This window comes from Oncorhynchus mykiss, chromosome 4 (assembly GCF_057628025.1).
Source record: "Oncorhynchus mykiss isolate SJ-2025 chromosome 4, ASM5762802v1, whole genome shotgun sequence".
NCBI classification, from domain to species: Eukaryota; Metazoa; Chordata; class Actinopteri; order Salmoniformes; family Salmonidae; genus Oncorhynchus; species Oncorhynchus mykiss.
In genome coordinates this window covers 14,955,971-14,983,793 of record NC_143025.1, presented here as the reverse complement: position 1 = coordinate 14,983,793, position 27,823 = coordinate 14,955,971, and the positions used below count along the sequence as shown (strand labels likewise).

Genomic DNA, 27,823 nt, shown 5'->3' with positions numbered 1-27,823 from the left:
AGGCTGCGGAGAGACACATCAGAGTGCATAGCCTTTCGATGGTGCGGTGTCAAAGTGACTCGATTTTAAATAATACACAACGGGATTAAATCTAACGCGTCTGGGTGGACTAGCAGTTTGATTCATTTCGGTGATATCTACCTGTTATTGTCAACTGGAACCCCGCATGAAGAGAGCGCGCGAAAGCTTCTTGTTGGAAAGCATGGGCTAATGCCGCTCTGTGGTTCTGTCCAGCGCGCACAGGACTGAAAAGACAGACGCGCATGATTCAGGACATCAAGGCGTCTCAACAGTTTTCGGGAATGAAAACTTCAACATGGCAAAATAAACCCATCCTGCATACCTGTTTGAAACGATGCCTACATGAAAATCCCTTTCACGACTGCCGCTTTCGCTCGGACCCGCCGTCACAGAGCGGCTTCTTCTTCTTTTTCTATTGGAAGAGAGGGAGAGAGGATCCTTTTCCGTGCGAGAGCGGCTGTCCGCAGAAATGCCAGGCAACCTCACTGTCTCAAACAACACCGTGCTAGTTCTGGGTGCTGAGATTAACACCGCACAAACCCGGGACACTGACTATAACTTCCCTGCTCTGATACTCGGAATATTGCTAATTGTGGTCATCATTTGTGGAAATTTGCTTGTATGCCTTAGCGTGTACAGGGAAAAAGCTTTGAAAACTACAACCAACTACTTCATAGTCAGTCTGGCTGTGGCTGATTTGATGTTGGCAGTTTTGGTTTTGCCACTGTTTATATATGTGGAGGTGAGTAAAATATATTTAACTATATTTGACTATCTTTATAATACCTTGATGATGATTATTATTATTAATAGTGATAGTATTAATCATTACAATAATTACACATGATAATATGATTTAAAAAAAAAATCGAAATATGATATTCATAAGGGTCAATTAATTATGCTTAGAAGCCATTTCAAATAAGAGCACATAATGTAACATTGTAATATTGTAATATGCCATTTGTCACTCCAAACCATAGACAATGACAGAACAGACCACTTGTTTAATCAATCATATAAATTGTAATTTCAAATTGATATTATGCATAGTTAATAGTATGAAATATTTACACAATTGATTATTGTCTAACAACCTATTGTCTTGTGGGGAAAGGTTTATTACATGTGTTGTAGCTGATGCAAGGATGCACACTGCACAGAATAGATGACGTGCATACTGTATTAACACAGTTAACTCATTAATACAATGGTTTGCAAAGGCATGTGAACCTAGATTGCTGTTGTCCAACCTTCTCTATATGGTTCGTCGACTACATTAAGTATTTGAGCCAGCTAAATTATCATTACCCAACATGGCTTCACCAGATCTATTCCTGCTGCATGGTTTGTAATACTGAATGTTCAACTTTACCAATAATGATAAAAGAATACTGTAACTACACTGAAAAAATATATAAACGCAACATGTAAAGTGTTGGTTCCATGTTTCATGAACTGAAATATGTGAAATATACCAGAAATGTTCCGAATGCACACATAGTTTATTTCTCTGAAATGTTGTCACACATTTTTTTACATCACTGTTAGTGAGCATTTCTCATTTGCCAAGATAATTCATCCAAATGACAGGTGTGGCATAGCAAGAAGCTGATTAAACAGCATGATCATTACACAGGTGCACTTTGTGTTGGGGACAATAAAAGGCCACTAAAATGGGAAGTTTGGTCAAAACAACACAATGCCACAGATGTCTCATGTTTTGAGTGTGCAACAGGAATGCCCACCAGAGCTTTTACCAGAGAATTGAATGATCATTTATCTACCAAAAGCAGCCCCTACTTCAACCGGCCTCACAACCGCAGACCACGTGGAACCACGCCAGCCCAGGACCTCCACATCTGGCTTCTTCACCTGCGGGATCGCCTGAGACCAGCCACCCGGACAGCTGCTGAAAAAGTGGGTTTGCACAACCAAAGAATTTCTGGACAAACTGTCAGAAACCATCTCAGGGAAGTTCATCTGTGAGCTCGTCGTCCTCACCAGGGTCTTGACCTGACTGCAGTTCGGCGTCGTTACCAACTTCAGTGGGCAAATGCTCACCTTCGATGACCACTGGCACGCTGGAGAAGTGTGCTCTTCACAGATGAATCCCTGTTTCAACTGTACCGGGCAGATGGCAAACAGCATAACGTATATGGCTTTGTGTGGGCGAGCAGTTTACTGATGTCAACGTCGTAAACAGTGTGCCCCATGTTGGTGGTAGGGTTATGGTATGGGGAGGCATAAGCTACGGACAACGAACACACTTGCATTTTATCAATGGCAATTTGAATGCACAGAGATACCGTGACGAGGTCCTGAGGCCCATTGTCTTGCCATTCATCCGCTACCATCATCTCATGTTTCAGCATGATAATGCACAGCCCCATGTCGCAAGGATCTGTACACAATTCCTGGCATGCATACTCACCAGACATGTCACCTATTGAGCATTTTTGGGATACTCTGAATCAACGTGTTCGACAGCGTGTACCAGTTCCCGCCAATATCCTGCAACTTCGCACAGCCATTGAAGAGGAGTGGGACAACATTCCACAGGCCACAATTAACAGCCTGATAAACTCTATGCGAAGGAGATGTGTCGCTCTGCATGAGGCAAATAGTGGTCACACCAGATAGTGACTGGTTTTCTGATCCATGCCCCTACTTAAAAAAATATTTATCTGTGACCAACCGATGCACATCTGTATTCCCAGTCATGTGAAATCCATAGATTAGGGCCTAATGCATTTATTTCAATTGACTGATTTCCTTATATGAACTGCAACTGTTACGTCTATTTTTGTTCGGCATAAGTATTTCAGAAATAATCAGATAACACTGACATCCACTGTCTCTAAAAAAAAATCATACACTGTATGAGGATTGGAATCTAACTTCAACCATGTAGATATAGCTACGCTGTAGGCATAAACTCTATTTGACCCCTCGGGCAGACGCTTGGGTTGCCTCACCACTAATAGTACCAGAACCCCCTGAAACGAGACACTGCACAGATGCATCCCCATTCCTTTTGCCACAGCACATGCCTCACCCGCAGCATTACACACACATTTTCCCAGCGGCAGTCATCACTGGGCCGGGAAACTGAAGCTGACTAGCACCTCCCCTATGCCCCTCTCCTCCTCCCCTAAGCCAGACAGCCACTAGTAGCCCAGAGACCCAGCAGAAGAACAATGGTTTGTCACTGACAGAACATTCCATTCCCAGGGCCACTGTCCCAAGCGCCACACTGGACACCGTTATGGCGCCTTCAGAGGGGACAAGACAGCTTGAAATAGCATCCGACTGGCCAGTCTGATGAAATTATTTAGCGGCCCATCTCCCTCCCGTCCTTGGGGTGATCGCTGATCTGACATGACTCAGTGGAAGTGGTGGAATCCAGCCAAGTTGGAACAGTGATTAGGCTACTTCAAGGCTGAGGAGAAGGAAGGAATTAGGAAAGTGTTTAGCCTATAGTGTTGAAACCGAGGCTCATGTATCACATCAAATGTCAGACTGGCAGTGAACACATGCCGCCAACCTGGCAGCCATATATGGGTCATTTTGATCAGAGAGAGAGAAGACATCAAGAAAAAGCCAATTAAAAGGTTTGTCCATTTATTCCTCAGGTGATAGAAGGCCATTAAAATCCTTTCAATTTTGATGAGAACAAAACGTGCCATAACCCGGCACTGCGCACCACACCTGCATTTCCCAATCAGCCAGAGGGGCCTGGCTGGAGAGTGGTGTGTTTTACTCTGCTCAGCTGTATGACAGAGCTGCAGCAATGCTAATGAGGAAATTAAGATTTCTCACACAGCCAATCTGGTGGGCGCAGAACACTAGCCTGGCGGAATACCTTGTGGAAGTGATTAGAGGCCAGGGAGGGGCAAGGAGTTGTCAGAAGACCTTGGCTCTCTAAATTAATTTAATTATCAGCTGTATTGAAGGAGACGGTACAAGGTGCCTCCCCTCTAACCTTCTTCAATGCGTTTTGAGAAGGAGGCAAGGACAGAGGATGTGGGGAATCGGGGAAAGATGAATGGAGAAAGAGACTGATGTCTTTGATGCTGCTCTCTGACCATGTGGGTTTTGTTGCTCTGATCTGTTTCAGTTCCAGGATGGTCTATGGTCACTGAACATGCACATCTGCGATGGCCTGATGACCATGGACGTGATGTTGTGTACAGCCTCCATATTCAACCTCTGTGCCATCAGCATCGACAGGTGATCAGCCTTTAACTCTCTGTTAACATTCTGTCCGATTTTTCAGGTGGTGGTCGAAGCTCTGAGGTCAAGTATCACTTTACGACAGAAACAGCATTGCATTACAAGCATGAGTCAATTCATCTTATTAGGAAAAATGACCATGCCTCCAGAAATGACCTGTCATCTCTTGTCCCCCTTCTCCCTAACAGCACTCACTCTTAACAGAAAGCACAAATTAGGCAGACAGAAAAAAAAGGAAAAAAAACAGAAACCTCAGGATAGAATATGTATCCATGTTGATCAACTGCCAGAATTGGCATGGAATCATTAGCTAGTTGACCTGATATGATTATCCGTATCTTTGCTCACTGTTGCAAGTCTCTCACTGAAATGAAGATGTTTAGGACCTGTTGAAGTATTTGTTGCCTCCATGTTGCCTATAGCCAAGCAAACATTATTAGCTTTCCAACAAATGGAAATCTGAAATAAATGAGAATCCAACACGTACACCAACATACATTTCCTGCATTTCTGTCAAATGTGATGTACTAGAATGACAGATCTAAGTAAATCATTAATTTACTTCATTCGTAAATATTTATATTTTACACAGAGTTTAGATACAACTCCTCTCAATCACTTCTCTGGTTGATGTGATTCATTCAGGTTCATCGCTGTCTCCATCCCACTTAACTACAACCGTAAGCACGTGGACCAGAGACAGATCTTCCTGCTCTCCGCCACGTGGATCCTGGCCTTGGCGGTGGCCTCGCCCGTCATGTTCGGCATCCAAAACGTCCCCCAGCGGGACCCAACAGAGTGTAAGCTAGAAGATGACAACTACGTGGTGTATTCCTCTGTCTGCTCCTTCTTCATCCCTTGCCCCATCATGCTCCTCCTCTACTGCGGGATGTTCCGGGGCTTGAGGAGGTGGGAGGAGGCGCGCAAGGCCAAGCTGAGGAGCAGCATCCAGGCCTGTAGGAAGTTCCAGGAGGCCGCTGCCTCCTTGCCCCCGCTGGCCTCCCTGCCTCCTCCGCCCCCCGTTATCAAGCGGGATGAGCTGACAGACATGAAGCGGGAACTAAAGGATATTAACCTGGAGGAGCTGGACCCTTACCCCCTAGAGTCTCCAGACGGCCCCTATAACAACTCTTCACCAGACACTCCAGACTTTCCCTATAACTCCTCAACCTCTCCAGAATACAAGGACGGTCCTGTGCCCACTGTGGTGGCCTACTGTAACATTAAGCATAACCTCCACCCCACACCCGACTCTCACAAGAAGAAGAGGGCCAAGATTAATTGCCGAGAGAGGAAGGCCATGAAAGTGCTTCCTGTCGTTGTGGGTGAGTGGAATTCTTTTTGTTCTCTTATCTGTTTGGTTGCACTTTGCGGAGCCTCTATTTTGGTAACAGTATTGGCCAGGGCACTGATGCAACTGTTCATGTAACTGTGTAACTGTTGCAGTGTCAATGCTACAGAAAGAATGTGCCTGTCTTTGTTAAAAAGCCAGCACTCACAGAAAACACTCCCTCGACCCAAACCCAAGTTCAGAGTCAGGCAGTTCTCTTGAATTTCCATTAACGCTTCGTATTAAAAAAGCTAAGTAGACATTTCTGATTTAAATGCAAAATGCAGGGCTCTATTTTAATAAACCTAATGCAATGTAAACTCTTGGCACTGACGGTAGCGTTATAGGTTCGGGCGTGTGTCAGAAATATTTTTGCTATTTTCACAACTGTAATTATTGTCGCAGTAGCTGGTGGTGGTGTGAAAGGGCTGGGTTTTAATGAATAAACAAGTGGATGTGTCGTGACTTGGCCCCTCACTGGCCAATCAGAACGTACTCCATGGCTAGTTGTGGTTGCTTCAAGTTGTGTATTTGAGGTCTTTTATGAATTGCATTGTCATCAACTCCAATTTGAATGTTAGTCCGTTATAGCCCAATTCGTTAAATACCCTGTCCCATATTTGCTAAATATGTTGAACATGTTTTCAGTCCACATTGTTCAAATTGCATTGCTTCAATATGGAACTACATTGTTAAACATAGGCTATAGCAGTCTGGACATGAAAATGCCAAACATAGTCAATAAGGAAGATTCAACTCACTAGGCTATTGATAAGGCCTGAAAAAAACAGTGTATAATTATAATCAAATTCTACTAAAAACGAAAAAACAACTTGTTTTAAATAGTCTTTGTCTAAATACAGTTCCATCCACAATAATTGCTCACCATGGGCGTATAATACAGACAAGGCAATTTAAGACTATGGAGAGTTTTCCACACATACTGTACACATTTTTCATAGGAGCTGGATAAAAATCCCAATATAAAGAGAAAAGGAGAATTTCCACTCACCATTATACTCGCAAATGTAATGTTTTATAAACATCATGGTACCATCTTACAAATCAAATATGCACTTCTCCAGAAATAGCGGACGGAATTCCATTGCATTTGAGAAAAGTATGTTCTCACCATAAACCCATAGCCGGGGAATCTTTCTACATAATAATTTTGGCTGTTAATCAACTTAAATGAAAAACAAATCACTGTTTTACGGGATTCACCGGAGCAAAAAGCACATCTCTCCTTCCATGGGCACTGTGCATCATGGATGGATAGGCTGCGCTTCCACTCTCAAAATCCATGCCATCATCAACTGCGTTGCTCAAATGCAGGTAAAGCCTGACAATATTCCAGAAATGCATGGCTATGACATCTAGTCTACAGGGTAGACAAAGTGGTTCCAAATTCGGCTTATTAAATTACTCTTTACGTAGTGATCAATGGAGATATTTTTAGGGCCACCAAGCCAAAACATTGGCAGTTATATAATTATAATTATAAACTGGGTGGTTCGAGATGCAGAGTGCCTGGACACAGTTTTGAGGGAGTGTGCAATTGGCAAGCTGACTGCAGGAATGTCCACCAGAGCTGTTAGCAGAGAATTTAATGTTCATTTCTCTACCATAAGCCGCCTCCAACGTTGTTTTAGAGAATTTGGCAGTACGTCCAACCACCCTTACAACCACGTGTTACCACGCCAGCCCAGGACCTCCACATCCGGGTTCTTCACCTGCAAGATCTTCTGTGACCTGGCACCTGGACAGCTGATGAAACTGAGGAAGATTTCTGTCTGTAATAAAGCCCTTTTGTGAGGAAAACTCATTCTGATTGGCTGGGCTTGGACCCCCAGTGGGTGCACCCATGGCTACACTCCTTCGCAGTCATGGGAAATCCATAGATTAGGGCTTCATTTATTTATTTCAATTGACTTGATTTCCTTATATGAACTGTAACTCAGTTAAAAGCGTTGAAATTGTTGCATGTTGCGTTTACATTTTTGCTCAGTATAGTTAAATCAGCCATGACAGGGGGAATGGAAGCTTGTTGTGTGCAACAGGGAGGGCCAATTGAATGCAAGTTTCACAAAAATGGTTTACTGTTAAAACATTTGTCGCCTGTCTATCAATGGGTAACAGGGTTGACATGTTATGCTCAACCCACTCAGTTTTTCACCACAAAACACAAGAAAATGCCCAAAAAGAGTAGAACCAGCTAACCAGCTTTTACATTATGATTGGACTATTATATGTCCAATGTTTATTTTGAAAGAAAAGGGTCTATTACCCCGAATATCACACATGGACAACTTCTATGGCCAGATATGGACTATATCCTGAGATATGTGACATCCTATTTTCTCTCTTCATGTTGACAAATACTGACTGTACACATCGCATATCTGTGTTTTCTCAGCACATTCAAGATATTAAGCTATATTGTTTCCAGATATGCTCCTCTTGGCTGAGGTCCATATCCTGATCTTGATATGCTTTTTGATATGCTGAAAATAAGGACGATTTGATGCATTTCTGAATTTCCTCTGGATATTGACTCATTTGATATCCTGAGATAGAAAATAAAATGTCCATATAGTCCTGATGACAAATACTGACAGTAGGCCTACATAGTATATGTTCTCAGCAAATACGGTACAAGCCACATGCTCTTGACTGAGGTCCATATCAGGATCTTGATATGCTAAATAAGGACAATTTCGGATGCTTATTTGAGTTGAGGACATGCTCAATAATTTGACAAATATTAAATCCATATCATTCTTTCAGACACTATACTTTTTCTATTCCCTCTAGATAAAGGCACTAGCAAACCGCAAGCTGAAGCACTGTAACTGGTAGCCTAGCAACAAGAATCATGTATTTTCTGCTGTGCAGTTCCAAGTATCATTTTTTTACTTGGGCGCCACAAATGAGTTGGTAAACAGTGTGTGGTCGAACTGACAACTGGAGAAACAAAGAAGTGAGAAGTTGTTCAGAAAATACCTCCAAGAAGTTAACGCTAAAGTGAGTATCTAATTTGAGATGTTTTATTTATCTTAGCAACTGTAGTTCTGTCCTTGAGCTGTTCTTGTCTATTAATGTTGTGTATTATGTCATGTTTAATATTTTGTGTGGATCCCAGAAAGAGTAGTTGCTGCTTTTGAAACAGCTAATTGGGATCCTAATAAAATACCTTGAGGCTTGATGTGGGGGTACAAGCTACCTGGTAGCCTAGTTAGCTAACATATAACGAAAAATCTTTTCACCCCCTATCAAGCCTCAAGGTGAAAGCTAATGTTTTAAAACATTTAGGCATATTTTGCATTACCGATTAATATAAGATAGATAGCTTGTTCCAGTTAGTTTTGTCATCATGAATGAAGGAGGTAGATACCTTGTGGTATGGTTATGTGAAAAAATATGTTTTTGCAATATTGACTCAATTTTGATTAATGATTTATGCATTTACAGTTTGGAGTGGATCATAGACCAGCACTACCACCATGTTGGGTCTGGACTGCCACTGATGACCCAATTTGCACCCATCACATCCATCGTCCATAAGAAACAGGGCAACCAGGAGTATTGAGGGTGTGCAACTTTTTTATTTTAAATAAAATAAATGTTTAGCAAAGATTGGCTTACGTTTGCATTTTCACAGAAAACCTGTTGTGATTGCTGTTGTGATTGGAGCTCTATATTTGCTATGCTGCATTTAAAAAAAAAACATAAATAGCAGAGATATTCTTTGGAAATAGCAACTTAAATATGATAATGTTTCCTTTCCGTGCCTTGTATAGCTTACTACTGAATATGGTGCAAATGTATGCTCAGATATGTCACCTTCAAGTGAAGAAGCATGATGATTTTCAGTGCCTGAACAGGTAAAATCATTTGGCCACTGGACCTTTCATGAGTCGGATTTAGCCCATTTTCGATCAGTCATAAGAGGATGAATATTACATATCATGTAACGATATCTACTGAAATCGTTTTTTCTTTTTTAAATACGGATACATTAATTATCAGGTTAATGACAACAGATATGATAAAAAATATATATATATGTGGATTCATTCATGCCTAACTATAAAGGCTTAGATACAGTGCAGTGCATTCGATACAGTGCATTCGGAAACTATTCAGACTCCTTGACTTTTTCCACATTGTTACGTTACAGCCTTATTAAATTGTTTTTTTCCTCATCAATCTAAACACCCCATTATAACAAAGCAAAAAATGTTTTTTAGAATTTTTTCCAAATTCATTACAAATTAAAAAAACTGAAATATCACATTTACATAAGTATTCAGACCCTTTACTCAGTACTTTGTTGAAGCAACTTTGTCAGTGATTACAGCCTCGAGTCTTCTTGAGTATGATGCTACAAGCTTGGCACACCTGTATTTGGGGAGCTTCTCCCATTCTTCTCTGAAGACCCTTCTCTTGTCAGGTTTTCAGGTCTCTCCAGTGATGTTCGATCGATCGGGTTCAAGTCCGGCCTCTGGCTGGGTCACTCAAGGACATTCAGAGACTTGTCTCGAAGCCACTCCTGCATTGTCTTGGCTGTGTGCTTAGGGTTGTTTTCGTGTCTGGAGCAGGTTTTTTGTCAAGGATCTCACTGTACTTTGCTCCGTTCATCATTCCCTCGATCCTGACTAGTTTCCCAGACCATGCCGCTGAAAAACCTCCCCACAGCATGATGCTGCCACCACCATGCTTCACAGCAGGGATGGCCCCAGGTTTCTTCCAGACGTGACACTTGGCATTCAGGCCAAAGAGTTCAATCTTGTTTTCATCAGACTAGAGAATATTGTTTCTAATGGTCTGAAAGTCCTTTAGGTGCCTTTTGGCAAACTCCAAGTGGGCGGTCTTGAGCCTTTTACTGACGAGTGGCTTCCATCTGGCAACTTTACTATAACATCCTGATTGGTGGAGTGCTGCAGAGATGGTCGTTCGGGAAGGTTCTCCCATCTCCACAGAGGACCTCTGGAGCTCTGTCAGAGTAACCATCGGGTTCTTGGTCACCTCCTACCCCAATTGTTCAGTTTGGCCGGGTGGTCAGCTCTAGGAAGAGAGTTGGGGGTTCCAAACTTCTTCCATTTAAGAATGATGGAGACCACTGTTTTCTTGGGGACCTTCAATGTTGCAAAATTTATTTGGTACCCTTCCCCAGGTCTGTGCCTCGACACAATCCCGTCTCAGAGCTCTAAAGAAAATTACTTCGACCTCATGCTTTGGTTTTTGCTCTGACATGCATTGTTAACGGTGGGAGCTTATATAGACAGGTGTGTGCCTTTCCAAATCATGTCCAATCAATTGAATTTACCACAGGTGGACTCGAAATCAAGTTGTAGAAACATCTCAAGGATGATCAATGGAAACAGGATGCACTTGAGCTCAAGTTCGAGTCTCATAGCAAAGGGTCTGAATACTTATGTAAATAAGGTATGTCTAATTTAAAAATGTTATACATTTCCAAAAATGTCTAAATCACTATTTTCGAATTGTCATTATGTGAAAAATGTATGAGGAATAATTTTTATTTCATCCATTTTAGATTAAGGCTGTAACGTAACAAAGAGGAGTTAGAATATTCTACAACAGTGGTTACCGACTGGTCGATCTTCAAGGCATTCCTAGTCAATCACCAAACATTTCTGTAAAAAAACAACGATAAAGCCTTGCGGTCCATTTTTGTTGTTGTTGTTGGCGGTAGGTGCATTTAATTCAGCAGCCCTAGCGCCGGGAAGGCAAAGTGTTCCCATCTTTAACCCTTTCATGTGTCTGAAGGTAGCACTCCGCCTACTCGGCAGGCCCAAAGTGCAAATCAAGTGCACCTATAGGCCTACCGCTGGCCAATCAGATAGCTCAGATCACAGTGTCTGCACAGTTTCCTCGAGCCATTGACTCTAAAAAGAAACCTGGAATACACAGTAAAGTTGATACTGTGAGATTTAAAAACATTTAAAACCATGACTAGAGAGACTCAACAAATATAGCAAAGAGCTGCTGTTTTTATGAGTAAGTTCATGTTTAAGTTGTCATTCAGCACTGTCAACACTTTGTTCAACACTCACACTACAACCAGCACTGCAGCTGTAATCAATGAGTATAGCAAAGTTGTCCGATAAGCTTGCGTTATTGAATATTTCACTTTCTTTGGTCATAGGAGTAACAACATGAAATGGTGCTTGAGGCATACATAATGCAGTGCGTCTTGAGTTTCTAGCCCCTTTTCTCAGTGGAGGTAGAGCGGAGGGATGGTGAGTCAGGTGAGAGGCAGCCTCACAGCTGCTGCCTCCCCTCAGATTGATGCAGGCCATCAGTCCAATAAAATAAAAAATAAAAAAAACATTATGCTCACTTAGCTGTCCCTCACAAGTAATAACAAATTATATATTACCAGTGTGATAATATCATTCTTTAATATTACCATTCTTTAAATATCATTTCAAAATGATTTCAGAAGAACAACATTGGCAGAGCAATTCAAGTATAGCCAATATGCATGGTAATAACATGGCATTGTTGAATACTATTTTCTGATTGGCTTGAACAGCATTCTAGAGTGTGCATTATTGCAATTTAATGCATGGTATATTTTCACAGTATAATTCAATGGTCAATTATTACATGTTTTATGTTTGAGCTGCTTTTGAAAGCAAAAGTCAAATTGAAAACATTATTGGCATGGTTGAATTCGATATTCATAATAGCAAGCTAGGTTTGGTTTGCTAAACTAGCAAATCAGTTTGTATGGTTACCAAGGCAACTTCTGTCGCAATCTAGTAAACTTGCTAGCAGCTTCAGTGGATGTTGAACACATTTCTAGCGGCAAATGTGTTAAATTATAGCCATGGTATAAAAGAGAATCAACTTGTGGCTCTATGCATTCTCTGGAAAATAATGCAACGCCGTGGAAGGTTAGTTCACTGCACATCACGTGTCAAGGCATATTAACTAATTATAGAGCAAACGGAATTATCACAACACATAGGTTGTAATATGGCTTTTTGTTTCCTGTATTGGCTTCCCCGGTGATTTTACCCACGCACCGCTACTGATCTTGACTCAGAAAAGGTTTGTGGCCACTGTTCTACAAATATGTAAACGGGGGCACGCTCACATCCCAGATATCTCCCTGGACTCATACGACAGCAGGGAGAGTTCTGAGGTTCGGATTGGATGCATGTAGAAACTGTCCATTTATGGAGAATATCCTAGTTCCGTATATGAAATTCATGACATGCGTTTCTGGAACATGTCTACTACTTATATCTAATCAAATGTCAGATATCCGGAAATATATACAGTAGATAAAGATATCCCTTGATATGGACCCCTTTCGCATAGTATTCACCATATTAAAACGAGAGTTCAGTTCACGTAACAGTTGACTTTAATAACTAGGGCTTTACAATGACTATGGTTCTGCACAGTCAGATTGGATAGTTTGATTAATATAATAATTTGATTAAAACGTGTACATGCTTTGCAATAAGAACGAATCCCATAATAATCCGGTTTACATGGACACATCTGAAATCAGGCTGCCTGATGGCACTCTGATAAATGCAGAAAATCGCCAATGAAAATAAACGTTCAACCACAGTGAACGTGTTATTTTTGGGAAGCATATTTGATTCTGAGTTTGGACATATAAAGTTTTATGTGAAAACTACTTCTACGATGCAGACATTGCTGGTACGAACTCACTTTACTCGCGCTAAAGCAGGAGGCTCGCTCGGCTGGTGCTAGCGCATGCAGATCAAATACACCGCTGGAACGCCATTTAAGGTGTTTACATATCGTAATCATTTGAAAGATTGCTCATAAAAATCAAGTGTTTTAATCGGTGTATGCTTACTTCGATTTTGACCAGAGTAAGGTGTTAACATGACTTTTGCATAATCTGCCCACTGCCATAATCCGTTTAATATCGAATTACTAGTGTGCATGTAAATGTACTGAATGACTGATTATTTTTAGGGGTTAGTGGGTTTAAACCTTCCAAGAAGTCACAGACTGCACGGAGGGACATGTCAAAATGCAGAATTTAGGCACTTTAGCAAGTCTTTATTCATATAGAAAATTCATATTTATTGAATTCTCAATGTGGTCTGTATTAAAAGGGCACTTCCGTTCATATTAACAGGCTTTTACAATTTAATATTGGTGCATAATTACAGGACTACTTAACATACAGTATTAAAGGGTCGAAAATGCACTCCTTTTTGTGGAATGACCCAGTGCACGATAAATTCTGCTTGTTGTATGTTGGTTGCAGTGCTCTCCTCAAATTGATTTGTTTGTTTGTCATATGCACATGAAAGACATGGAGTCACTACAATTGTTTTAGTAATTTAGATGCATTTAAATGCATGTTAGTGTTTTTGGTATCCTCTGGTATGTGTCAAGTACAATAAAAATGCATCTTGACAAAATATATTGTAGCACTGGCAGCCTATTAGAAGACTTGGAGGAGTTGCTTGTTAGGGGTGTGGCTTTCTTGTAGAGCTTTTTGGCCTCCCATGAACCGGATTGTCATGACAGTTAATGTGTTATGTTGTGCTCTGTGCTTTAAGGTTAAGCTTCTACATGTGAAAATCTAATTTAAATTACATTCCCGATGCATTCAACATACATTGAGTGTACAACACATTAAGATCATATGCCCTTTCTTTTCTGATTCATTATTCATTTCACTTGTAAAGAATGGTTTTTAAACCTTGAGACAAGGACTGTGTGTATGTGTGCCAATCAGAGGGTGAATAGGCAAGAAAAAGTATTTAAGTGCCATTGAACAGGGTATGGTAGTACGTGCCAGGTTTGTTTCAAGAACTGTAGCACTGCTGGGGTTTTCATGCTCAACAGTGTATCAACAATGGTCCACCACCAAAAGGTCATCCAGCCAACTTGAAAAACTATTGGAAGCATTGGAGTCAACATGGGCCAGCATCTCTGGGGAATGCTTCCGACACAGTGTAGAATCCATGCCCTGATGAATTGAGGCTCAATATTAGGAAGGTGTTCCTAATGTTTGGTAAACTGCCAATTTTAAATATTTCACATTCATCCTAAAATATGTATCAAAATATATATTTTAAATGTAATTATTTTCGTATAGGAAACGATGTGTCATACAAAGAATACAAGCACAAGTTGAACGCTGGCTTCAAGCATGAAAGAGCAAAACAGGTTTCATCAACAACATAGTGACAGATCTTACAGCATTGAACTGGAGTTCCACATGGTATTTCTCTCAACAACCCAGCCACACAACAACCGCAAGAGATTCGTCGTAAATATTTTTGAGGGTTCATCTTCTGTGCACTGAGTGGTCTGAGTCATCAACACGAGAACTAACATACCACTCTAGCTATACAAAGCTTTCTAAAACCTCACCTCTGGCCTAAAGTCTTGTGTGGTCCTTTCTATGTTTTTACTCTCTAAACAGTTACATCTTTCTGACGTGTAAAGACCTTGTTAAGGAAAAAGGATAAACAGGGTCATTATTGGGCCTAATGAGTCATTATGATACCCTAGCCAACATTGGCGAATTACCTTAACCCTCAATCCAATCATTATGTAAGGTTTGCCTGAGGCCTTAAGACCTAGAGAGGGAGTTATCCCTACAGCATCAGCATATCGTTGTGTAGAGGGCTCAGCCCTTCTGACTGGCTGCATGGACCTGGAAACACAGCTGAGTAAACACAGATGAATGATCATCGACAGTGATCATGGACTACTGTGGACAACTCTGATCTTTTTTCCACTAATTGGTCTTTTGTCCCAATCACCTCAGATCTTTTCACATCAGATCTTTTTTTAGAGCTGATCTAATTGGTCAAAATACCAATTAGTGGTGAAAAAATATCAGAATTGGGCTTCCTGTGTAAAAGCTGTCAACGAGAATCCAAGCTAACTGTAGGCCATGTGTTGGAATGTTCATGTATTCTACAACTATCAGTGGATGCTGCTGAGGGGAGGATGCCTGAAACAGAGCGAATAGATTTTTTTTTAACCTTTATTTAACTAGGCAAGTCAGTTATTTTACCAAAAGGCAAAAGGCCTCCTGCGGGGACGGGGATTAAAAATAAAAAATGTTTTAAATAAAAATATAGCACACACATCACGACAAGAGAGACAACACTACATAAGAGACCTAAGACAACAACATTGCATGGCAGTAACACATGACAACACAGCATGGTAGCAACAACATGACAACAACGTGGTAGCAACACAACATAGTAGCAGCACAAAACAGGGTACAAACCTTATTAGACACAGACAACAGCACAAAGGCAATACAAAACATCACGCAAAGCAGCCACAACTGTCAGTAAGAGTGTCCATGATTGAGGCTTTGAATGAAGAGATTGAGATAAAACTGTCCAGTTTAAGTGTTTGTTGCAGCCTGTTCCAGTCGTTAGCTGCAGTGAACTGAAAAGACGAGCGACCAAGGGATGTGTGTGCTTTTGGGACCTTTAACAGAATGTGACTGGCAGATCAGGTGTTGTATGTGGAGGATGAGGGCTGCAGTATATACAGTGGGGCAAAAAAGTATTTAGTCAGCCACCAATTGTGCAAGTTCTCCCACTTAAAAAAGATGAGAGAGGCCTGTAATTGTCATCATAGGTACACTTCAACTATGACAGACAAAATGAAAAAAATAATCCAGAAAATCACATTGTAGGATTTTTAATGAATTTATTTGCAAATTATGGTGGAAAACAAAGTATTTGGTCACCTACAAACAAGCAAGATTTCTGGCTCTCACAGACCTGTAACTTCTTCTTTACGAGGCTCCTCTGTCCTCCACTCGTTACCTGTATTAATGGCACCTGTTTGAACTTGTTATCAGTATAAAAGACACCTGTCCACAACCTCAAACAGTCACACTCCAAACTCCACTATGGCCAAGACCAAAGAGCTGTCAAAGGACACCAGAAATAAAATTGTAGACCTGCACCAGGCTGGGAAGACTGAATCTGCAATAGGTAAGCAGCTTGGTTTGAAGAAATCAAATGTGGGAGCAATTATTAGGAAATGGAAGACATACAAGATCACTAATAATCTCCCTCGATCTGGGGCTCCACGCAAGATCTCACCCCGTGAGGTCAAAATGATCACAAGAACGGTGAGCAAAAATCCCAGAACCACACGGGGGGACCTAGTGAATGACCTGCAGAGAGCTGGGACCAAAGTAACAAAGCCTACCATCAGTAACACACGACGCCGCCAGGGACTCAAATCCTGCAATGCCAGACGTGTCCCCCTGCTTAAGCCAGTACATGTCCAGGCCCGTCTGAAGTTTGCGAGAGAGCATTTGGATGATCCAGAATAAGATTGGGAGAATGTCATATGGTCAGATGAAACCAAAATATAACTTTTTGGTGAAAACTCAACTCGTCATGTATGGAGGACAAAGAATGCTGAGTTGCATCCAAAGAACACCATACCTACTGTGAAGCATGGGGGTGGAAACATCATGCTTTGGGGCTGTTTTACTGCAAAGGGACCAGGACGACTGATCCGTGTAAAGGAAAGAATGAATGGGTCCATGTATCGTGAGATTTTGAGTGAAAACCTCCTTCCATCAGCAAGGGCATTGAAGATGAAACGTGGCTGGGTATTTCAGCATGACAATGATCCCAAACACACCGCCCGGGCAACGAAGGAGTGGCTTCGTAAGAAGCATTTCAAGGTCCTGGAGTGGCCTAGCCAGTCTCCAGATCTCAACCCCATAGAAAATCTTTGGAGGGAGTTGAAAGTCCGTGTTGCCCAGCAACAGCCCCAAAACATCACTGCTCTAGAGAAGATCTTCATGGAGGAATGGGCCAAAAAAACAGCAACAGTGTGTGAAAACCTTGTGAAGACTTACAGAAAACCTTTGACCTCTGTCATTGCCAACAAAGGGTATATAACAAAGTATTGAGATAAACTTTTGTTATTGACCAAATACTTATTTTCCACCATAATTTGCAAATAAATTCATTAAAAATCCTACAATGTGATTTTCTGGATTTTTTTTCCTCATTTTGTCTGTCATAGTTGAAGTGTACCTATGATGAAAATTACAGGCCTCTCATCTTTTTAAGTGGAAGAACTTGCACAATTGGTGGCTGACTAAATACTTTTTTGCCCCACTGTATCTCAGATAGGGGGAGTGAGGCCTAAGAGGGGTTTTATAAATAAGCATCAACCAGTGGGTCTTGCGACAGGTATACAGAGTTTACCCGTTTACAGAAGAGTATAGAGTGCCGTGATGTGTCCTATAAGGAGCATTGGTGGCAAATCTGATGGCTGAATGGTAAAGAACATCTAGCCGCTCGAGAGCACCCTTACCTGCCGATCTATAAATTACGTCTCCTTAATCTAGCATGGGTAGGATGGTCATCTGGATCAGGGTTAGTTTGGCAGCTGAGGTGAAAGAGGAGCGATTACGATAGAGGACACAAAGTCTAGATTTAACTTTAGCCTGCAGCTTTGATATCTTCTGAAAGAAGGACAGTGTACCGTCTACCCATACTCCCAAGTACTTGTATGAGGTGACTACCTCAAGCTCTAAACACTCAGCGGTAGTAATTAGGGATGCACAATCTATCGGTGAAGATAACGCTGATGTGCAAAGCTGAAACTTCACTGCTTGACATGTATGATGAAATCCTGGTTGAGAAGGAAACTACTGAACAAATAAACAACAAAACAGCACAGCAAGTAAGTGAAAGAAATAGGTTTTGATTATGTTTTACTGATAATGGGGACATACGTAAATGGCACCAAAATGACTTTTTGGTCAGTGTGGGGTGTGTATATGTGTGTAACCTTTACTTAACTAGGCAAGTCAGTTAAGGGCAGAGAAAGCTTGTTGGACGCTAAGAACGCTTTGTTGTAGAGCGTTTAACACAAGATCCGGGGAGGGGCCTACAAGAATGAAATGGTCTACCGTATCAAAACTTTAAAATAGCAGTGCAAGATTGCTTAGAATCAAGGGCAATGGTGACATTTCCCTTGAGAGGAACCCATATTACTTACCAAAGAATACTATAGACATCAAGAATGTTTTTCCAACACTTTTGATAAATAGGGCAAAATAGAAATAGGCCTATAACAGTTAGGATCAGATTGATCTCCCCGTTTAAATAAAGGATGAACCGTGGCTGCCTTCAAAGCAATGGGAACCTCCCCAGAGAGGAAAGACAGGTTCAAAAAGTCACAGATAGGCTTGCCGATTATAGGGGCCGCAACCTTAAAGACGAAAGGATCTAAACCATCTGTTTAAAGTGCTCCTTTAGCACCTCGGACTCAGTGACCGCCTGCAGGGAGAAACTTTGTAGCAGGGCAGGGTAAAAAGAGGGAGTTTAATGCTTAAAACCAGCAAATCTGGACTTGGTGGAGACAACTGAGCTCTGAAGGTGATCCTTGGTAAAGATTGTCACTCCCCCACCTTCAGAAGATCTGTCTTGCCAAAAAAGGTTATAACCAGAAAGGTTAACAGCAGTGTTCAAAACACTCTTCCTTAACCACATCTCAGTAATGACCAACACATCTGGATTGGAGCTGTGGACCCACACTTTCAATTGATCAATTTTAGGTAATACGTTGCTAGTGTTAACGTGGAGAAAACCCAGGCTTTTACGAGAGCAGAAATCAGTGAAACAGATATCAGAGCCGTCAGAATTGGGGATAGCAACAGTAGATGGCCCAGAGTGTACATGCACATTTCTAGATATCATCAACAGTAATACAATCAAGACACGGCAGAGGACAGGGAGCTCTGCAGTGTTGATTTATGACATTTGAATGTGCATTAAATGGCAACAAGATCATATTATACAGCAATTTCATCAGTTAACATGAATACAAAGCCGGCAAGAGGTGGTTAGAAAGGTCTGTGTAACCAATAGAGTCAGAGTCCCGAGTGTGGGAACAATCATGGTCTGTCCCACGGTTGGGTAAACAAGAAGGTTCATAGTCAACAAAGCATGCAGGAGTCATGAGGCAAATACCAAAATGCACAAGAAAAAATATATAACTAGCCATTTGTAAGTTCAGAGTCACTCTCCCCAACAGTGTCTGTGTGCTGAAGGAGAGCGAAAGCTCGGGAGAGAGGGGGGAGTGTGGTGGGGGTACCTATACCAGACAGGGGGAGACCGGCCACAGCAGACGGTGAACAGATCGCCAGGTGGAATCCAAGCAGCAGTGCAGCAGACAACGGGAGTAGGTGCCACACCCACTTGGGAGAAGCTTTTATTTCTGGAGGCAGATTTCTTGTAGAAAATGTCAGTGGATGGTCTGTGAACAGCGGGAGGGGGCTTCAAGGCCTCTGGATTTGGGTGGTGTAGCCTACCAAGGCTTTGACACCTCTCACTTCACACCTCAGTACTAATTTAAGTTGTATCTGGTCTGACTGGTCTGTCTCAGTTCCATGAGTTTTGATCTGGAGTGAAGGTTATGCTGTGGAATTGCATCAAACATATAGAAACCATGTGTTTGATACTTATCCACTTATTCCTCTCTAGCCATTACCACAAGCCAGTCCCCCCCAATTAAGATGCCACCAACCTCCTGTGAGACCTAGAACAATCATTCACGCTGTAGGGGTTAAAACGGCTAAATATGCTCACTAAAATACACAGTGCCTTCAGAAAGTATTGCATCATGGCTGCATCATGCTATAGGTATGCTTGTAATCGTTAAGGACTGGGGAGTTTTTCAGGATAAAAAATAAACAGAATGGAGTTAAGCACAGGCAAAATCCTATAGGAAAACCTGGTTCAATATGTTTTCCACCAGACTGGGAGATGAATTCACCTTTCAGCAGGACAATAACCTAAAACACAAGGCCAAATCTACACTGGAGTTGCTGACCAAGAAGACAGTGAATGTTCCTGAGTGGCCGAGTTACAGTTTTGACTTAAATCTACTTGAAAATCTATGGCACGACCTGAAAATGGTTGTCTAGCAATGAACAACAACCAATTTCACAGTTCTTGAAGAATTTAGAAAACAATAAATGGGCAAATGTTGCACCATCCAGATGAGGAAAGTTCTTAGAGACGGACTAGACGGACTCAGAAAGAGTTAGATGTAATCGCTGCCGTAGGTGCTTCTACAAAGTATTTACTCAGGGGTGTGAATATTTATGATATTTCTGTATTTCCTTTTCAAAAAATTTCAGTTAATGGATGTGTCAACATTTAATGCTAAAGCTCAGAAAACAAATAAGATTCTACGCTACAAAAAGACAGGGTAATGTATTACCAAATGTAAATGACAATTAACCGGAGCAAGGGCACTTCTAGCATTGCACACATTCTTTAATGCAGTTTTCCCCCTTGAGAAGTTTTGTGCCTGCTTTAAGCCAGAGAGACAATCCTGTACTCTTTCACAGTAGATGCACACACACATATTCTGGTTGCCTACCTATTGGAGGGTACGGGCAGAGGGCATGGCAGGAAATTGTTCAGGATGATCCTTTCAATACCCAGGCCACAATCATCCACACTGGAAAGTCACACACTAAAGGAGCAGCACACGCACACACACACACACGTACACAAATACAGAGCTCAATGAGTCTACTAGGACAGAGAAAGAAAAAGGGGGAGAAAGATAAGGGGAGAGGGGAAGGAGCGGGGAGAAAGAGAGAAACTCTGTCACCGTCAATTAGCCTTGTGTCCTTGTGCTATCTGAGTCTATCTATCCAGGGATGATGTAGATTAATGTTGGTGAATTCATTGAAAAGGCATGTCAGAACTGAAGCGTGGCCTATAGTATTGAATTTGAGGGAGCTATCAGGGAGTATTTCAAACCCTGTGTTCAAGAGTCAATGTGAAGAGGGAACAACAAAACCTATTCCCCCTCAGGAGACTGAAAAGATTTGGCATGGGTCCTCAGATCCTCAAAAGGTTCTACAGCTGGTCGCATCACTGCCTGGTATGGCAACTGCTCGGTCTCCGACCGCAAGGCACTATAGATGGTAGTGGGAACGGCCCAGTACATCACTGGGGTCAAGTTTCCTGCCATCCAGGACCTCTATACTTGGCGGTGTCAGAGTAAGGCCTTAAAAATTGTCAAAGACTCCAGCCACCCTAGTCATAGACTGTTCTCTCTGCTACTACACGGCAAGCGGTACCGGAGCGCCAAGTCTAGGTCCAAGAGGCTTCTAAACAGCTTCTACCCCCAAGACATAAGACTCCTGAACATCTAGTCAAATGGCTACCCAGACTATTTGCAGTGCCCCCCCACCCCCCTCTTTTATACCGCTGCTATTCTCTGTTGTTATCTATGCATAGCCACTTTAATAACTCTACCTACATGTACATACTACCTCGACTAACCGGTGCCCCCACACATTGACTCTCTATCGGTACCCCCTGTATATAGTCTTGCTATTGTTATTTTACTGCTGCTCTTTAATGACTTGTTACTTTTATCTCTTATTCTTATTTATTTTTTAACTGCATTGTTGGTTAGGGGCTTGTAAGTAAGCATTTCACTGTAAGGTACCTGTTGTATTCAGCGCATGTGACTAATAAAATTTTATTTGAAGTCAATGAAATAGATTGGAAATAACGGTTGATCTTATCTGAATCAGGATACTAACAGAAATAGTAACTTACACTGCAGTAGTAGTCTACATTGTAAATACATAGTTATGTGGGGAAAAGACTAATAGATGCCTCAAAGTCAGGTGGTGTCTGAAAATAGGGGACTCTTGGAGAGAAGACACCATTCCAACCAGCCTCACTCGAGCCTTCCATCCTTTTCTTTATTTAATAGTAGGAGGTGAGAATGGATCTACAACAACTCCAAATAGCAGGAGTGTTGGAGCTGTCTGGTCAGAACTGACTCAGAAACACATTATTCCATTAGATAACGCTTTCCTAATCCTGGCCCTGGGGGTTTATAATAAGGCGCCCTATGACAGGTTTCCCAACTGGTAGCCCACGGGCCGGATTTCACAGGTGGTTTTATTTGGTCCCGCAAGTTATCTGAGCAAAAAAAATTATGAATTACAATATATATACACACACACACACACACACACACACACACACACACACACACACACACACTACCAGTCAAAAGTTTGGATACACCTACTCATTCAAAAGGTTACTCTTGATTTTTACTATTTTCTACATTGTAGAATAATAGTGAAGACATCAACATAACACATATGGAATCATGTAGTAACCCAAAAAGTGTTAAACAAATCAAAAAATATTTTATATTTGACATTCTTCAAAGTAGTCACCCTTTGCCGAGATGACAGCTTTGCACACTCTTGGCATTCTCTCAAACAGCTTCATCTAGTAAAAATAAAGAAAAATCCTTGAATGAGTAGGTATGTCCAAACTTTTAACTGGTACTGTATATACAGTTGAAGTCGGAAGTATACATACACCTTAGCCAAATACATTTAAACTGAGTTTTTCACAATTCCTGACATTTAATCTTCGTAAAAATTCCCTGTCCGAGGTCAGTTAGGATCACCACTTTATTTTAAGAATGTGAAATGTCAGAATAATAGTTGAGAGAATTATTTATTTCGCGTTTATTTCTTTCATCGCGTTCCAAGTGGGTCAGAAGTTTACATACAATCAATTAGTATTTAGTAGCATTGCCTTTAGAATGTTTAACTTCGGTAGAACATTTCGGGTAGCCTTCAATTTTGACCCATTCCTCCTGACAGAGCTGGTGTAACTGAGTCAGGTTTGTAGGCCTCCTTGCTCGCACATGCTTTTTCAGTTCTGCCCACACATTTTCTATAGGATTGAGGTCAGGGCTTTGTTATGGCCACTCCAATACCTTGACTTTGTTGTCCTTAAGCCATTTTGCCACAACTTTGGAAGTATGCTTGGGGTTATTGTCCATTTGGAAGACACATTTGCGACCAAGCTTTAACTTCCTGACTGATGTCTTGAGATGTTGCTTCAATATATCCACATAATTTTCCTACCTCATGATGCCATCTGTTTTGTGAAGCACACCAGTCCCTCCTGCAGCAAAGCACCCCCACAACATGATGGTGCCACTCCCGTGCTTCACAGTTGGGATGGTGTTCTTCGGCTTGCAAGCCTCCCCATTTTTCCTCCAAACATAACGATGGTCATTATGGCCAAACGGTTCTGTTTTTGTTTCATCAGATCAGAGGACATTTCTCCAAAAAGTATGATCTTTGTCCCCATGTGCAGTTGCACACTGTAGCTTTTTTTTATGGCAGTTTTGGAGCAGTGGCTTCTTCCTTGCTGAGCAGCCTTTCATTGGAGCAGTGGCTTCCTTGCTGAGCAGCCTTTCAGCTTATGTCGATATAGGACTTGTTTTACTGTTGATATAGATACTTTTGTACCTGTTTCCTCCAGCATCTTCACAAGGTCCTTTGTTGTTGTTCTGGGATTGATTTTCACTTTTCGCACCAAAGTACATTAATCTCTAGGAGACAGAACGAGTCTCCTTCCTGAGCGGTATGACGGCTGCGTGGTCCCATGGTGTGTATACTTGCGTACTATTGTTTGTACAGATGAACGTGGTACCTTCAGGCATTTGGAAATTGCTCCCAAGGATGAACCAGATTTGTGGAGGTCTACAATTTTTTTTTCTGAGGTCTTGATTTCTTTAGATTTCCCATGATGTCAAGCAAAGAGGCGCTGAGTTTGAAGGTAGGCCTTGAAATACATCCACAGTTACGCCTCCAATTGACTCAAATTATGTCAATTAGCCTATCAGAAGCTTCTAAAGCCATGATATAATTTTCTGGAATTTTCTAAGCTGTTTAAAGTCACAGTCAACTTACTGTATGTAAACTTCTGACCCACTGGAATTATGATACAGTGAAATAATCTGTCTCTAAACAATTGTTGGAAAAATTACTTGTGTCATGCACAAAGTAGATGTCCTCACCAATTTGCCAAAACTATAGTTTGTTAACAAGAAATTTGTGGAGTAGTTGAAAAATGAGTTTTAATGACTCCAACCTAAGTGTATGTAAACTTTTGCATGTTCATTACATTTGCAAAAATGTCTGAAAACATGTTTTCACTTTGTCATTATGGGGTATTGTGTGTGAAGGGTCTCTCCTTGGCCCAGCCAGAGGGGAATGGCAGGAGTGATGGATATCTCTAATATTATTCAATGGTTCAAACACAAACCAAGGTAGATTTCTGGTGGGAAGGAACTCTACATTACATTGGATAAGACTATCTTATTCATGCTCCTGAGGGACCTACATTAGATGACTAGGAGACTTTATTCACAGCTTGAGCTTCTCTGAGGAATGCTGAACCGATGGAAAAAAATCAAATGCTATTTCTGCCTCACATTCAGTTGTTCAACCAAAGCCCTCCCTCCACAGTAAGTGAATGAGTCGGAGAAAGGAAAGCCCAGCTTCCAGAGAGAGTTGGTGCTCAGAGCAGGGATATGTCCCAAATGAAACCCTATTCCCTATAAAGTGCACTACATTTAAACAGGGCCCATATGGCTATGATCAGTAGTGCACTATATAGGGAATAGGGTGCCATTTGGGATGGAACCCAGACCTCCCCATGCAGGATGGAACAGTTTGTTTCTGATCCATCACTCATCCTAACCCCCATTCTAGATTATTAATAGAAATCTCATCAGCATTTCTGAATTATTCAGCCGAGCGGGGGCTAGGCAGGGAAGCTGGCTGACTGGTGTAGTTCGAACGGTGGTGGAGGAGCATTTGTAGCACAGTTTATCTTATATATACCCTACACCTGTATACACCCGTCTCATTTTTCTGCAGGCATACTTCTTTACATACAAACATCATTTGATCTGGCAAGGTTCTGCTTATATCTGAAGTATTCACCCAATATACTTTGCTCCTGTATGAGCAATTGGTTTATGTATGGGCCAGTGTTTGATTGAAAATGTAATTTTCCTACTTACAATACAGATCGGTTCCGTTTTATTACCATAGTCGCGTCACGCTGATAGGAAATTACACTTTAACATTTTTTTTGCACTTTAAAAAAAATTACATCTATATCACACCATGGGGATATGATCACACTTCATGATGTATATGTAATTGAGCTCTCAGTGATGTGTAGAATCTATTCAGCAGTGCCTCTTCAGGCTACTTCAATCTGAAATACATTCATCTGGATGGGGCTTTAGGAGGGGGGCGGCTTACAGTAGTCTTTGATTTTGATTGTGTTTGACTTGATCATTATTGCTAGCTATATCTTTTCCCATTGGCCGCTCATTCATGTCCTCAAAGTAAAACTCATCATATATTGAGCAATTCCAGTTTTATTAAATGTGGTATGCGCTCCAAATGGCACCCTGTTCCCTATAAAGTGCACTACTTTTGACCAAAGCTCTTTGGGCCCTGATCAAAAAGTAGAGCACTATAAAAGGGGAAAGGGTGCCATTGGGAACGCAAGCGTAGCAATAAAGTTTCAAGCCTGTGTTAGCCTGACATACAATCCTTTCATAAATGAGAGAAGTCTTAGAGGTGTAATTTTACTGCGATCCCTGTGGTTTGCGAAATCTAAACCTCCCTCTTTGTGTGTGTGTGTCTGTGCCCATTCGTGCCGTTCTGCCTGTGCGTACCTGTGTGCATGTTTTCCTATGCTTGTTCCCATGTAGCTTCCTGCGTTTGTGCGCTTGTGTATGTGCCTGACTACCTCTGTGTATGTGTGTGTCTATTCAATCCCAGGTGTCTTCCTGTTCTGCTGGACCCCGTTCTTCGTTGTCCACACCATGCGGGCCCTGTGTGCCACCTGCTTCATCCCCCCCGCCCTGATGAGTATTGTCACCTGGCTAGGCTACGTCAACAGCGCCGTCAACCCCATCATCTACACGGTCTTCAACACAGAGTTCAGGAACTACTTCAAGAAATTCATCCACAGCTGCTGTACATACCGGTAGACAAGACGGCACAGCTAGCCTGGTTCCAGATCTGTTTGTGCCGTCTCGCAAACTCTTATGGCCAACTCCTATGGCAATGTGAGTTGGCAACACAGCACAAACAGATCTGGGGCCAGGGTAAGCCACCACCGCCAATAAATGGACAAGAAAGCACAAACGATAACATTGTATAGATGTGACAATATCAAATCTGAGCTTTGTTGTACAGTATATCTTGCCATTACATATTTTTCTCCCAATTGGGATTTTATTTTTGTACATAATGTTGTTTTCTGTTGATTTAAGCTTGTGATTGATCTTATTGTGACAGAAATGTTTGTTTGTCAGCTGGCCGTACGCCGTTTCAATGTTTATTGTGGAAATCTTTGTGGTGAGGAATAGCATTGAATCCCTTCAACTAAAAAATATATTCAGAAATAGAAGCCATTTCTGAGGTTATTAGAGGTAACTGAATGTGTACAAAATGAATCTTTAAGATGAAATGTTTTTTCACTTAAAATGAGGACTTCTGTTTTCTGAACATTGAGGACCAGGGTTAAAAACATAGTCCACGCCACCACTGCATCACACCTACCTCTCATCAACAAAAAAATACAATTCTCCACACAACCACGACAATACTGCAAATCCTGAGATGACTCCTGACTTAGTCTGATAAAGATCGTCACAACAAAAGGAAACCTCTTTAAAAAATATCCCTCACGCCTGTACGGAAATTGAGGCTTTGACAAACTGAGAAGCGGTCAACTGAAAGGGCAAAAGAACAAAGAAAGTTTCCTCTGTGTTGCCTAGCAGCTCAAATCATGTATCCAAGACATGAAAATAACAAAAAATAAGAGTCATGGTTCAAACCCAAGGAGAAAGCTTTGGGAGGGAGGATTAAACATGATGGAGCAATTTCAGACACCATCTGCTTGCATCTGCTTGCAGTGTGACAGGTATTGAGAGAGTAATTTAAATCCACACACTTCTTCCCCCCCAGGATGATTGGTCCATTAGCCACAGGTGGATGACAGAGGTTAGCCTAGCAACAACATCAGGTGAAGACAGAGGCCAAAAACATTAGTTCCATTTCAAAATCAGGGTAGGGTAAACTAGTGTTGATGTGCTAACATAAAAGTCAACTCCAATTGAGGGCATTCAGAAGAGTGACCAGAAATGCTAATCACCCTGTATATATATGAACACATAACAGCTGTGTGAGTTGAAGGTTTAATGTCAGTCCTTCCATAAACTTTTGTTTTTCACACACCTCTTCATGAAAAGGTCTCGCTTACACTACGACATTCTTCTTCACTCTCCTCCAAGACAGCTGATGCA

General features: G+C 41.5%; 1 protein-coding gene and 1 long non-coding RNA gene across 2 annotated transcripts; both read left to right on the top strand.

The window, feature by feature from the left end:
• Nucleotides 1-27,002, top strand: LOC110521350 (dopamine receptor D4). The gene is made up of 4 exons (XM_021598851.3): nt 1-763; nt 4,142-4,254; nt 4,903-5,582; nt 26,292-27,002. The coding sequence occupies exons 1-4, from the start codon at nt 491-493 to the stop codon at nt 26,501-26,503; spliced, it is 1,278 nt and encodes a 425-aa protein (XP_021454526.1). The 5' UTR covers nt 1-490; the 3' UTR covers nt 26,504-27,002.
• Nucleotides 8,476-9,218, top strand: LOC149983920 (uncharacterized). The gene is made up of 2 exons (XR_016495120.1): nt 8,476-8,611; nt 9,059-9,218. It is a non-coding gene; the product is annotated as an uncharacterized LOC149983920 (long non-coding RNA).
• Nucleotides 27,003-27,823: the final 821 nt, after the last annotated feature.